This window comes from Chinchilla lanigera, unplaced genomic scaffold (assembly GCF_000276665.1).
Source record: "Chinchilla lanigera isolate Chin_1 unplaced genomic scaffold, ChiLan1.0 scaffold00055, whole genome shotgun sequence".
Lineage (NCBI taxonomy): Eukaryota > Metazoa > Chordata > Mammalia > Rodentia > Chinchillidae > Chinchilla > Chinchilla lanigera.
This window is the reverse complement of record NW_004955456.1, coordinates 3,948,553-3,963,308: the sequence shown is the minus strand read 5'-3', so window position 1 is coordinate 3,963,308 and position 14,756 is coordinate 3,948,553. Positions and strand designations below refer to the sequence as shown.

The window sequence follows — 14,756 nt, the reverse complement described above, 5'->3', positions numbered from 1 at the left end:
ATTAGTAACTGTTTGTGAAGTAGGACTTCGAGGGTCAATTCAGAAAACGCTGCATATCCCAACCCTAGTTCGGAGGCTCTCAGTAAATACTGGCGTACGTAAGGCTCTGAAAAGATCCTCAGGAAAGGACCTTCACCTAAGTTGTTTACTGAAGCTCGGCCCCAGTTTACTTGACGGTGGGGGTATCTTTTGCCATATTGATAGGAACTTTGAAAATTGTTTCCCCTTCTTCCTTCCCTTGAAAGGAATGTAATCGTTTGCCTTTTCTAAGCAGTTAGAGTATGGGGACGCTTTAAACCTCCAGCTCAGAATGAGGATGGATTTCATTTCTTGGATTTTGGTGGAGACTGGATAGAACGTGAGAAACGATGTCAGCTTGAAAGGAATGGAATAAGGTGAGGAGTCCGCCCATGGTCAAGAGTACAGGTTAGGGCATGATCCCAGAGGAGCGGAAAGAAGTAGGAACAAAGAGAAACTTGGGCCCCCTCGCAGCGCCCCCTTGAACACCCCCAGCACCACCACCGCAAGGAGGATGTTAACGGGCAGGGTAGCTCCTCATCTGCTGGGGATTGAATCTGCATCCCTGGCATGGAGCTATGCCTCCAAGCCTTCGTAATTTTTTAAAAACATGTTCTCATTAAGTGATTAAGGTGCTAGGGCTGGGCTCAAGCTTGCAGTCCTCCCGCCTCAGCCCAGTGCTTGGGTTACGGGTGTGCTCTGTCTGCACTGCCACACCCACCTGACATTTTGTTTTGATGAAGATTATTTCCTCTACAGAAGCCAGATGCACCTCATTTTCATGTCTTGTTATTTGCTCTTTCCCTCATTTTAGTTGTTCTGAATAAAATGATGTTGTACCAGACCCTTATCAGAAAGGCAACGAGCTTGGGCGTATGGCATGCTCAAACACACGGACACGCTTTGAGTTGCTTCATTTCACCTGAGAGTGAAATAAAAGTGCCTATTAGGAAACTGCTCTTTCCTCTCCTCTGAGGCTAATGTCCTGTGAATCTAAACCACATCAAGCGTATAAAGGAGAAACTGACATGCAGTAGATGGTACTTTCCCTTTATGAGTATCAGTTGGGAAATTTCGTATTTGGAAACTGAGGTGCAGAAGACCGTGAATCACAGTAGGGTGGAGAGAAAGCAGCTCTTTGAAAGAGGGTGGGATGTGAAGTTCAGTGTACTTGGCTTTTATTTTCAGTCCGATTTCATGGCACCGAGGGAAAAGTCCCCAATAATCTAGTTCCTGGGAGGGAATGTTCTGCCATAAATGACTAATGAGGCTGTCTGGGCTGCTAGACTGGGTAGCCTCCCTTTCCTCTGCTTCACCATTCTGGGGTGCTGGGTGTTCCTCGCGGTGCGGTCCTGGGGGGAAGATAAGGAGCTATGACCACAGGCCCTTGTTTATGTCAGTTTTCATTGGCATTCTGTCTTCTGTGGCTTTAAATCTAAAACATACTGCGTCTCACTCGTGAACACAGCCGTGGCGCAGTATCTCAGGCTGGTGATTCATGATGCAGTTCTAAAAGTTCTGCTCAGTTGCATCTGCCGTGGGCAGCAGTGCTGTGCGGCATGCAGTACTAGATCTGAGGGGAAGCTGGCCAATCCAGACATCCCAGCAGGGACGGCTTGATCTGGAGCTTGTGATCCTCAGCCTCACTTACCTTCAGCTCAACACACCCTGAGGGAAGCACCTGTCATGGCCTAGATTGTGTGGGTAACTAAGGCAACAAGGGGGACAGGACACAGACGCTGCCCTCCTGGAAAGCCCTTGTAGATATTTTTTTTCAGTACTGGGGATTGAACCCAGGACCTTCACACTGAGCTACATACGCAGCCCTTTGTATACTTTACTTAGAGTCAGGGTCTTGCTAAGTTGCCCAGACGGGGCTCAAACTTGTGATCCTGTCTCAGCCTTCCAGAATGCTGGGATTGCAAGCGTGCACTGCAGGATGAAGAGGGGCTCCTTCCTGCCTGGGTCCCTCTGAGAGCAGGCCTGTGCCGACTTCCCAGTGGCCTTCTGACTGCTGTGGAACCGAGTGTCTTAGTGTGTCTGCGGTAACAGATGCCACCACCTGGGTAGCTCACACACATCAGAAGCCTTTTGTCACAGCTGTGGAAGCTGAGAAGCCCAAGATCAAGGCCCTGGCAGGTTCAGTGTCTGGAGAGTCCTGTTCCATGACGGAATCTCCTCAAGGCAGGAATCAGACAGGAGCAGGCAGGCTGCAGGAGGCAAAAGGCTCCCTCCTGTGGAATCTCCTTACAAGGTCACTCTCGCCACGTACATGCGCTCTTCAAGACCTAATCCCTCGTGAATTCCATCACAGCTGAAAGAACTGCCTTTCCCTGGTATCACCCTACTGTTTACATTTCAATTTATGGAAGTGGGGGTCGGCAGATTCCAACCATACCACTGGTCCAGCTGGAGTTGCCTGGTCAGGCATCTCAGTGGTACACAGCAACTTTTACCACCATAAGCCCTATGTCTTGAAATCACATCACAGAAAGGCTCAGTTTAGCATCTAGCACAGCATTCAAGAAACTTAAACATAGCTAAGACTGAAAATGGCTTCCCCTGTTGTCCCGCTGACTAATGAAGTTGAATGAATCAGAGCCCAAGTGCCGCTGAGTGTGATTAGCAGTGTCCATTTTTATTCATCATTGTTTTTTAAAGTAGGGGCTGGGGATATAGCTCAGTGGCACAAGCGCCTCCTTGGCAAATGCAAGGTCCTGAGTTTGATTCCCCGTACCCAAAAAATAAATAAATAAAATACCATAATAAAAAAAATTTTTAAAAATTTTAAGTAATTCATATTTTAGTCTGTCTGGTTGTTGTAAGTGATAGTTCCCTTCCAGCACCCTAGAAGTTTGCTTTGTCTGAAGTTAACATAGCTTATGTTTCTCCTGATTATTGTCAGTGTGGTACAACTTTCTCATCCATTTACTTTTAATCTGTATGTGTCTTTATCTTTAAAGTGAATTTCTACTATACAACAGTTATGTGCTCTTTGTGATGCAAATGTACATTACTGGTCTGCTTAGACTGTTGATATTTAAAAAGCAAATGTCAGTGTAATTGTGTTACTGACTGTGACATTCTTTCCTTACTTTCTATTTGCTGCCCTTGATGATTATTCTCATCTTCTACCCCTTTTCTGCTTTTTGTAGTTTTAATTGAACATTTCATTGTTCTGTTTTTCTATTTCCTTAACATATCTGTTACCTTTTAAAACAATTTTTGTGGTGATCCACTCCCCAAGCAGACATGGCAGGGGAATTAAACAATGTGGTAGAGAGGTCAGAGGTATTCTGTAATAATAAAGGAGCCGGCTCTGCAGAAAAGAATAAACAGTCTTCAACACATCTTTGCCTACAAATGGATTATCCAAGAAATGTGAGACAACCTCCAATAGAACTACATAAAGAAATAAATGAATGCATTATTTTGTGCAGAAACTTCAACACTCCTCTGTCAGAAATGGGTTTGTTCAGCAGGCAAGCTCTCAGGAGGCACACAGGTGACTTAGAGACCTCTACTCGTCCACTGGACATAACTGGGTTCTGGCGACCACCTCATCTGCAACAGCAGAATTTTCTCAAGATGATACAGAGCATTCTGTGAGACGGAATGAATTCTGGGCCATAAAACACACTTTAAAAAGTTTAAGAGAATAAAAACTGTACAGTGTCTGCTCTCAGACCATAGTAGAATTAAATTAGACAGTAATAACATAAAGATAGTAAAATACTAATATATTTAGAGATTGGATCATACACTTGCAAAGAACACATGGATCTCAAACTCAATCTCAAGAGAAATCAAGTAATATTTTAAACTAATTTAAAATGAAAATAATTATCAAACTTTGTAGGATACAGTAAAAATAGAGAGAAATATATAGAATTAAATGTGTATATTAGAAAACCAGAAATCTGAAATAATCTAGGCTTGTACTTTTGGAAACTAGGAAAAGAAGAGCAAATTAAATTCAAAATAAAGAGAAGAAAATAGAAAAGGACAGTCTTTCAACAAACAATGGTGCAGTAATCATTGGATGTCCATCCCTCCAAAAAGCAAAAGAAAGAAAGAAAAATCTCAAAATAAACCACATATATTATAAAAAATTATCTTAAAATGGATCACATATTTAAATGTAATTATAAAATTTTGACATTGTTGTAAGGTAACAGGAAAATAGGACGTAGAGCTCTTAATGAGTTTTTATACAGGACATCAAAATCATGACCCATGAAAAAGGAAACTGATACATTTGACTTCAGCCCTTGGAGCTGTGGCTCTATAAAAGACCCTACTAGAACAATAAAAGGCGAGCTACAAAATAGGAAAATAAAATTCGCAATTCATGTACCTGACAAAGAAATAGTCCCCATATGCTTAAAAGAACATTCAAAATTCAACAGTTAAAAAAAAAAAGCAAGGTAGAAAACAGGCAAAATACATGAGTTTTTCACAGATGTGGACACAAAATGATAAAGAGACACGTGAAATGCTGATTATCACCAGCTGCCAGCGAATTACAAATGTAGATCTGAGCTTATCACTGTGCTTCCTCAGAATGGCTAAATTCTGAGGAATTTCAGCAACCTGGGAGAAGACTAAATGCTGGTCAGGATGTAAATTATCTGGATTGCTGGTGGCAAGGTACATTCTGCTAGAGAAAAGTACGTTTCTTACAAAACTAAGCACCTGAGGCTTTCCCCTCAGAGATGTGGATGTTCATATAAAGCACATATAATAGATTTAGTCCCGTAACCCCAAACTGGAATGATAGAGTAAATACCCAGTAGGTAAAGAGTTACACTTTGTTACATCCACACTGTGAAAAATGACTAATTTATAGAGGAATGGACTGCTGATACTCGCAACCTGGGTGAATAGCAGGGGCATTACGTTGAGTTTAAAAAGCCAGTCGCCAAAGCCCAACATCCTGAATTACTCCATTTGTATAACGTTCTTTAAGACACAACTACAGAAATGGAAATTATGTTCATGACTCTAGGGATTAAGAATGTGGAGCAGAGAACAGGCGGGACTGTCGAGGATGGCAGAGGGGTGGCTCTGTGGTGATGGGATGCCCGTCTGAACTGTGGTACTGATTACTCAAAACCATGTAGGCAAGAAAATAGAAGAGCTGCTTAACTGCACATCCTACATGCCAGTGTCTGTTTTTATACTTCTGTACAGCTGTGGAAGATGGAACTGTTAGGGAGGCCGGAGGGAAGACGGATCTTCCCTCTCCTGCCTGTGCAAGTTCTTGATTTGGTTCAAATCTACAATTTCAAAATCAAATGTGTTTGATATCAATGTGTTTCTTAAGGAAAATAACTGCATAGACACAGATATTCAGAGGGAATGGGTTGAAAGAATCACACCTTAATTAATAGGAATGCTGATTAAAAGATAAAAACTTTAGAGAATGTCAGCCATTGGAGTCTGTTGCAGACATCTAAAGTTATATTTTAGTTAAAATTTTTTTTTAGAACTGACCGAACTTTTTTTTCTTTTGGCACCAAGAATCTAACTCAGGACCTTGTGCTTCCCAGGCAGGTGCTTGTGCCACTGAGCTATCTCCCTGGCCCACGTTTTCATGTGGCTTTGGATTTATAAGCAGATGGATTTATAAACTACCAGAGCAACAATCATAACTATATCAAAAGCTAAATATTTGAAGCAGGAAAAATAGGAACATGGCATAGAATTCTAATTAAAAGTTCTCTGCCTATTCCTCTACTCAGGCTAATGTCATTTTTTTTTTTTTTTTTTTTTGGTTTTTCTCCGGTGCTGGGAACCGAACTCACGACCTTGCACTTGCCAGGCAGGCGCTTTTGCCGCTGAGCTAAATCCCCAGCCCCGCTAATGTCATTTTTGATGAAGCATTTTGCAAGTGCTTTAAGGATCTACCTGTCTGATGGCCACGGTTGTGCTCATCACCTGATGTGGAGTTCATGAAGGGAAGCAAAATTTTACCAAACAAAATCATTCTAGAATGGAGGCCTTCTCGAACCCAGGCATGACTGTACCCGAGAGAAGCTACTTTATTTAAAGAGGAACCTTACTCAGCTGCAAGCTAGATGTCCCAGGGTACTGAGCTGGCACCAGCTTGTCCCCCAAGGGGACCCTTGGTGGGTGGCTTTATGGTGTCAGGAGGGAGCATTCACAGCACCAGGCAGGAAGGTGGACAGGCTGTCGGGGGTCAAGTGCAGTTTGGGTAACAGCTTGCTCCTGGGTCCCAGCACAACCACTGTCATCCACTGCAAGCTACAGCCCAGGGACATGAGGTCCTCTCTCTGTGCCCCTGCACTTGACACGACCACACCAGGGGCCAAGTTTGTAGCACAGGAACTTTTACGAGGTGGTGAGGGAACACTACGGCCATATCCAAGCTCAGCAGCTGTGTCAGCCTCAGCGGAACCGTGGAAGGCAGTAAACGGCATCCCTGTGCAGCTCTTACCAAGAATTCTCTCGCTTGCCTTTCGAATTGCAGTCCTGGGAGAGAAACGCGCGCCTGTCCGTGAGCTGGCCGTGCCCGCTCCCTGGTTCAGTGTGGAAGCTGACTCCAGGGAGGCTCAGAGTCACCCTTTCTTCTCCTGGTCTGTTCAGCAAGAATTGTGTAGAGGCAGCTCAACTTATGTGTAGTAAGCACAGGCTTTCCGGAAGTGCATGCATCTAAGAAGTGTCCGACTTATGTGGGGAAAAACACTACAAGGGAATAATTTCCTTACTCCTTTTAAAGTTGTCACATGGGGAGGATACACTAGAAATTGCTAACAACGACTGCAATGGCTGAGGGTGGAAGGCGACAGTCGGAATGGGCAGAAAAAAAAAGAAATGAAAGTGAATGAACCTAACTCAGAGTTTTACTGATAACGTGACTGAACAGAGAGGGACTGAGTGGCTTTCAAACAAAGCGCATTCACTACGATAAGCGTGAAGGAAAGGTGCTCGCTCTTTACTAGGGACAGCGCGTGTACTCTGCATTATTACTGCATGTGAGCGGGACATGGTGTTCACCTTCCCTGCGTGGGGTCGCCACCTGGACATAGCACAGCTTCGCTGCTTTTTTCGTCCGCTTTCCCTCCTTCCTGCCACCCCTCCATCTCTTGATCCCCTTCCCTTTTGGGGGAGATTGATCTCCCTATTTACAATTGTCTGTTATGTTGCTTTTTATTTGTACTTTGGGATTTTCATAGAAGAGAAACCATATGATAGTGAAGCTTATGTGTCTGATTTATTTCATTTAACATTTTGGCCTCAAAGTGCATTCAATTTCCTGGAGATGATTCAAGTTTACCCTTCTTTAAAGCAGAGAAGTATTCCTTGTTTGTAAATAACAAAATTCCTTTACCTATTTATCTGTCAATGGACACATAGGCTGCTTCCAAGATTTAGCTGTTACGAATTGTGCTGCTATAAACATGGGTGTACATGGATCACTGTAACATGATGTCTTTAACTCTTTTAAGAAGATACCTAGAAGGGCTGGGTCAAATGTAATGTCTAGTTTCAGTGTTTTGAGGAATGTTCGTATTGATTTCCAAAGTGGTTGTATTCCTATACATTCCTTCCGACATTGTAGAAGAGTTCTTTTTCCTCACAGCCTCATTAGCATTTGCTATTATTTGATTTCTTGATGGTGGTTATTCTTTCTGGGATAAAATGGAATCTCAGTGTTGTTTTAATTTGCATGTCTCTAACGCCCAGTGATATTGAGCAGTCCTTTATGTATGTATTGGCCATTTGTACTATTTCTGTGAAATGTCTATTCATTCACCTGCCCAGGTTTTGACTGAGTCTTTTATTACTTTGGAGATCCAATTATTTTTTAGTTCTTTATATATTCTAGATACTAGTCCTCCATATGAGGAATAGGTGGCAAAATTTTTCCCATTCTGTAGGTTGCATTTCTTTTGCTGTGCTGAAGCTTTTTAATTTGATATAATCTCATTTGTTGACACTCAGTACTATTTCCTACACAACCAGAGTTGTGGTCTATAATTGTATAATGTAAATAACCATAGGATAAAAAAATAGGGTGCCTGTGAGCATGATGTTTCTCCTTTGCCTCCTTCTGGCTGGCCCTGGTGGCTACACAAAACACAAGAGTTGCCCGCCAAAAACTTGTGGCTGCTTTGTACTTTAGGGACAATTACAGCACTTTGGGAGGCTGAAGCAGCATGACTGAAAGTTCAAGCACAGCCCATGCAATTTAGCAACTTAGTGAGACCCTGTCTTAAAATTTAAAATAAGAAAAAAATGGCTTGGGAATGTAGTTGAGTGTGAGGGCCCTGGTTTAATCCCCAATATCAGAGGAAGAGAGAGAGAGGGAGAGAAAGGGAATAGAAGAGAAAGAAAGAAAGATGAAAGAAAAGAAAGAAAGAAAGAAAGAAAGAAAGAAAGAAAGAAAGAAGAAAGAAAGAAAGAAAGAAAGAAAGAAAGAAAGAAAGAAAGAAAGAAAGAAAGAAAGAAAGAAAGAAAAGAAGGAAGGAAGGAAGGAAGGAAGGAAGGAAGAAAGAAAGAAAGAAAGAAAGAAAAATGATTCCAATGCTATAGCTCCAGCTACTCCAGAGGCTGGGGCAGAAGGGTCATTTGAGCTCAGTAGTTTGAGGCCAGCCTGGAAAACACAGTCTTAAAACAAAATAAACCCAAAAAGACAGAGAGAGACAGAGGGAATTAAAATATAGGAAGTAAAATATAAGACAAATCAAATAAGTACAAGTGATAAACTGAGAAATTTCTTTGTAAGAGAAAAGATACACAGACATTGCCTAAGAAGAAATATGATCTTAGAGTAATTTCAGAATCTGCATGTGTTGCTCCCAGTGACCCTCTGTGGAGGGCAGCGGGACGGTGCACATGTCCTGTGTCCAAGGCCTGGGTCTGGATCCGTTCTCCACCCAGCAAAGTCAGGGCCCTGGGAGCACAGGCTGATTCCAGGTGCGGGAAAGGTGACCACTTTTGTGCCCAAAGGAGTGTGCAGAAAATGAATTACAGCCAGTGTGAAGTTTTGTAGTAGAAGACACCCCCGCCCAGCCAGGACACTTCAGTTTCTTAGTTGCCCAGGTAACAGTTCCTGTTCCAGTTCCAGTTGCTCCTGTCTCTTAGAAACAGCTGGTCACTGTGATGCATATTGTATAAACCAATCCCCAATTGACAAGCCATTCTGCCTCTGCATGTCCTGCCTGCTCATCCCGTATCGGCCCTAGACCACCAGATCAGGGTCTGATGTTCTGGGGATGATCGCAGTCAGTAAGTAAATCTATGTAAATAAATCTCCTCCAAATCCTGGCTGTTGTTTTGGTGTTTCTGCTTGCTGTTGCAGTTCAGGCCTCCCACTGGCTGGACTTCAGGTAATTTGAACAACAGAAAAAATAAAGACTGCAGTAGGATTCCAGTCATGCCAAAATAAATATCAAAATATTGGTGGGGATATTAAAGTATAAACTAATAGGCATGTAGGTCAATAGAAACGTCTACTAAAACTAGCACAGAAAGATTAATTCAGGCAAGACCACTTGCTGGCATTTGTAAAATAAGTAAGGGCAGAAGTGCATTATCTTAGGTGATTCTTTGGTGTGTTACTATTACCATCCTGCGGTGAAGCTCTTAAGGCAGAAAATTAAATAATTTAGTCCAAGTTTATGTAACTCTTAAGGAACAGTACCGGATATTCAGTCGGGCTTGTTCGGAAGACAGTGGTCAAAGTGGAGAGCTGGCCAGATGAGGGCTGTGCTCGGGGAGTGCTGGGATAGCATATGTACAGAAAAATGGGTGGGCAGAGGACTTGAATCTACAGCATTACAAGTTACCAAAGCTGATGGGTGAATGTCTTTTTGATCTGTGGTGTTCTTTTGGTTATACGAGAAAGGGTCTCTCTGTGTACCAGGAGTAATTGAGACATGCAGTAATGTTTAAATTTTAAAACATTATCACAGCCAAAGCTAGATGGACGTTAATCCCCATCAAAACACTCTCCTTGCCTTCAAACACACTTATCCCATCACTGTCACCACTTTCTGGAACAGTTCTGCCAATTCTCTCGTGAGTGTCTCTGAGAAGTGTGAGAAAAATATGGTGAATACTGCTGCTGAGCACTATCACATGGTGAAAGGCAGCTCGTAAAAACATGACACTGTGTCCTCATCCACCTTATTCACTGGTTCTGGTGCCAAGTGACTCCTGGCTCTTCCCTGAAATTAAAATGGCCATGCAATGGAAATGTTCCTTGCATCTGTTCAGGATATCAAGGAAGCCGTAACAGCTGAACTAGACACTCAGGAAAGAGCATGCCAGAACTGCTTCGGAAAGTGGCAAGAATGATGGGATCAGTGTTTTCAAAGCAAATGGGATTATTTTGAGGGAAACTGATTAATGGTCATTAGTCTCTTACTGTATTTTTTTTATTTAGACATATCTTATTTTTCCAGCACACCACTCCAGGCTGGCCTTGAACTCATTATGTAGCCAAGGCTGGCCTTGAAATTGGGATCTTCCTGCCTCAGCCTCCCAAGTGCAGGGATCACAGCTGCACACCACCATACTCAGCTTGGGTACATAACTTTACAGTAAATAAAACTTCTCAGATATCAGATGGAAGAGACGGTAGATCTGGGCATAATCACCCAGATGTGGTCAGTCAGTGCAGATGCCTGCCCTCTGGAAACACAAGACCAGAGTACAGGAGAGGTAATGAGATTGACCTGTAGTCAGAGAGTCCTTCCCAGATGGGCTACTGTGAGAGTTCTGGGGGTCTCCGAGGGTGAAGAGGAGAGAAGAGGCCAAGGGTAGCGCGTTAGAGCGTGCTGGGAGAGGAGGCAGGAAGAAGCGGCTAGAGAGAGGAAGAAGGGCCAGGTCTGCCCTGTGCGCCAAAGCACGACGCTCAGGAGCGAACTTGAGGAACCATCGCACGGCAGCGGGGCTGGACCTGCTGGTCAAGCATGGCTGGTACCCGGGGGCTCCCTTGACGCAGAGCTTTGTTGGTTTACTTTTTTTTTTGTTTTTTTTTGTTTTTTTTCCGGTACCGGGAACCGAACTCACGACCTTGCGCTTGCCAGGCAGGCGCTTTGCCGCTGAGCTAAATCCCCAGCCCCTGTTGGTTTACTTTTAAAAATATTGGCTGGTGACTCTTTTTTCATCTCTTTGATGATGCCATACATTAGAATTAACATATGCTGGTTCTGAGCACATTCTCAAAGATTTCAAAAGAAAAAAAGTCCGAAGAATGAGAAATTTGACAAACTGTAGACATTCAAAATTGAGGACTTTATTTGGGCTGAAGTGGTTCTCTGAAGGTCCTGATTACTTTTTCTATGGTTTCTTAGCATGGATTTTTTTTTTGTAAGGAATTGAACTCAAGACTTTGCACTTGCCAGGCAGGCACTATGCTGTTGAGCTATATCCCCGACCCTCTCGGCATGAATTAAATCTAATGCATGCAGTAGATCTGGCATCGGTGTAAGGTCCCAATATGGAACAGGCTGTTAAGAAATGAAAATCACAGTGCTGTCATTCATAAAAATTTTAGATAACATTAGTTTCATTTCAGAAAAAAAAGTGCTAGTACTTTGTATCACTGGAGTTATAACTTTTTCTGCCGTCCTCAGAAGAGGGAGTATATAAAACATAAACCGAAATGCTCCTCACATCACGATGTATATTACATATTTATGCGCACACAGAGTAAAACATTTCCCTCTGCCTCTCAGGCCCAAACTGCTTTGCCGAAACTGCTGTCATCCCGGCCGGCAGGGAGGTGAAGACCGACGAGTGCACCATCTGCCACTGCACCTACGAGGAGGGCACCTGGAGGATCGAGCGGCAGGCCATGTGCACCCGACATGAGTGCCGGCAGATGTAGGCGCCCGGCCCGCACCCTCGCCCTTCTAAACGCTGTTCTGACCGAGGTTCTAGACGACTCTGGGAACTATCGCCCGAGGGAGAAGATTTTGATAAGGAACCGTGGAAAATGGTTGGTACTTTTTCTTTTCTTGGTGACAGCTGCTGCAAGGGAAGGCAGTGGATGTGTTTCAAAACGTCAACCAGGACTTTGGGCATAAAAGTCCCTCTCTAAATAAATGTGCTATTTTCACAGTAAGTACACTATTATATAATAAATGTATTTCTATAATCCCTCTATTAGAGAGCTTATATAAATGTTTTCTATAGATACAGATTAAACATGCTGTGTTGTCACCCGTCCTCCCTGTGTAGCTGCATATCTTTGTCACTCTGACTGCTGCTGGGGACACTGTCACAGGGGATACTGCACCTGGTCGTGGATCGTAAGATGAAGGACTAATTTCTACCAAACCCCTCCCTAGGTTCTGTTTACTTACAGACATTTCCCCAGTGTTTATCCTCAGAAAGTGCAGCCCAATTCACCCAATTTATGAATTCAGCCCAATTCATAAATAACTTCCTTCTTATAATAACATACAGCTTCTGTCCGCTCGCTCTGTTACTTGGGAGTCCAGTGGCCCTTGCACTTTTTCACTGACACGCACTTTTTCAGTTTTACAGAGCTCCTATATTGTGGAACAACATCAACACATACATTGTATATTTCATTTTCATTTATCTACCTTCTCTTCTTAAGCATAACTTTATTCCCTAAACTGAGGAATAGGTAGGCCGGGAAATTAGCATTATTGTTCCATCAAACTGAAGTGTGTCATAAAGTAGGAAGAAAGTCTTTTGTGTCTCTGGAGGAGCCTTAAGGAAAACTGAACTCCCAAACATGTTTACACCAGAAGCCTAACTATGCCATGGGCAGCAGATCTCAGTTCAGCACAGTCACCTTAGTAACTGGGATGAAGCATCTGTCCTCTCTCACATACCCAGGAAGATCCTGGTTGATAACCCTGGCTCCATCGCTGTGGAGAGCAGAACAAAAGCAGGTCCTCTGTCCAGCAGCATTAAAACAAACCAAGCTGAAGACCAAGGGTATTCTATAGCCTTTCCGCAGCACATGTAACCCACGCCAGCTTCTTTTCTCTTCACGTGAACAGGGAACAAAAAAGAGGCCACTGCAAATGTGTATTGGAGAACAGTTCCACTTTTAGGGATCCCATCAACAAAGAGATAGTGAAAGAAGCAGTCAGGGTATTAATAGATGTGAGGTGAAAAAATCAGAATTATAGTAACTATTTGAGGTCCTCTTCACCTTCCAGAATTTATTCAAATTTATTCCCAAAGTTTGAGTTAACCATTTACTAAGTATAAAGTATTGTAAAGCACCTTTGGTCTCTTGTATAACAGAAATAAGACATCCTAGTATATTTTATTAGGAGCTAAAATTAGGAGCCATGAAATTTCAGTAAGAAAGACTCCTTAAAAAATGTGCCCACTATTTTTTATATTAAAAAATTCAAGGGGCTGGGGATTTAGCTTAGCGGCATAGCGCCTGCCTGGCAAGTGCGAGATCATGAGTTCGATTCCTGGTACCGGAAAAAAAAAAAAAAAACAGAAAAAAATAAAAATTGAAAAATAAAAAATTCAAAAATTAAATGTTGCATAATACAGTTTTCAAAAAATATTGATACATGTGCCATTGTTAAGAAGTTGAACCATTGTGGATGTTAGTAAATGTAAAGCTACAAATTAGAACCATCAGGACATTTACATATGCACACATTTAATTTTTATTTTGCTCATGGAGAATATCTTTAGTATAGTAGACTAATATGTATATAGGTTTCATTAAACTACTCAGGGGAATTAATTCATTTTCCTCAGGTGTGATCAGCTTCCCAAAACTAAACTTTAGTATTAAAGACTATGAGAATTTAGCTATCCCTCCAGTATTACAGGGGGATTTTCTTGAGACAAGGTTATACAGCTTATCATCCCACTGACACATGCCCCCACTTCTTGGACAGGTGAGCCATTGAGCTCTCTCCAGTCATGCACGAGTGGCCTCCACTCTCCCCCAGACACTGGGCAGTGAGAGCTCGGTTTCTGTGGCCCGTCTTCCCATGTCCCTCGGTGATGCAATCTCAGTAGGGACAGAGCACAGTGACGTCACTGCGGCAGCCAAACGCTGCAGTGCTGCAGGGACTTGGGGCTAGCACTGTGTTGCGTGGAGAGTGAACAAGGTGCTCTCTGGGGAGACCCACTGATTTTCACTCTGTCCAAGCTGGTGGCACCCACACTTGTCCCAGGCCCACTCCCAGAAGCTGGAGCTCAGTGGCTGCTACCGCACAAGCCTCACTCCCTCCCTGTCCCTATTTCAACGCCCATGTTTCTCCACACACGCACAGTGCAGGAACCCAGCGTGGTGGGACATGGAGGACTGCACACACTTATGAGGCTGTGCTGTGCTTGGACAGAAGCTGCTCTTCCTGTGGGTGATCCAGCCTTTCAGGCCCACAGAGCTTTCAGAAGTAGACGTTTTGTTTCCTTCCCTTCTGATCTTACAGAACTCTTTGACAAAGTGCTCTACTGAGCAAGCACGATAACCTCAGTTACTACATAGTAGAAAGAGGACAGAATGAGTCCAAGTTGTCTGATTCCAGCATTTCATGGCATCGACATCGAAGAAGCCATTCCAGTTCAGAAGTTTTTGGAAAGCCATAAATGTTTAAAATTTGAATAGGCTCTATAATTACCTAACGGTTGTTAAGGGATTTAGCCAAGTAGTTTTTCAAAAAGGAAACTGTGCTCACAGTACCACATGATTGCAAAACTTTCAACCTATATTTACATCTACAAATTTGTAGTCCCTTGGGTAAGCC

General features: G+C 43.0%; 1 protein-coding gene across 1 annotated transcript in view; it reads left to right on the top strand.

Moving 5' to 3' along the window:
* Vwc2 (von Willebrand factor C domain containing 2) overlaps positions 1-13,424 on the top strand; it is a gene marked incomplete at its 5' end in the record, with an annotated part of 125,738 nt that extends 112,314 nt beyond the window's left edge. Inside the window, one exon of the mRNA XM_013520509.1 lies at positions 11,730-13,424. Within this exon, the coding sequence (XP_013375963.1) occupies positions 11,730-11,881 (152 nt within the window). The remainder of the gene's footprint in view (positions 1-11,729) is intronic.
* Between the last annotated feature and the right edge of the window lie 1,332 nt (positions 13,425-14,756).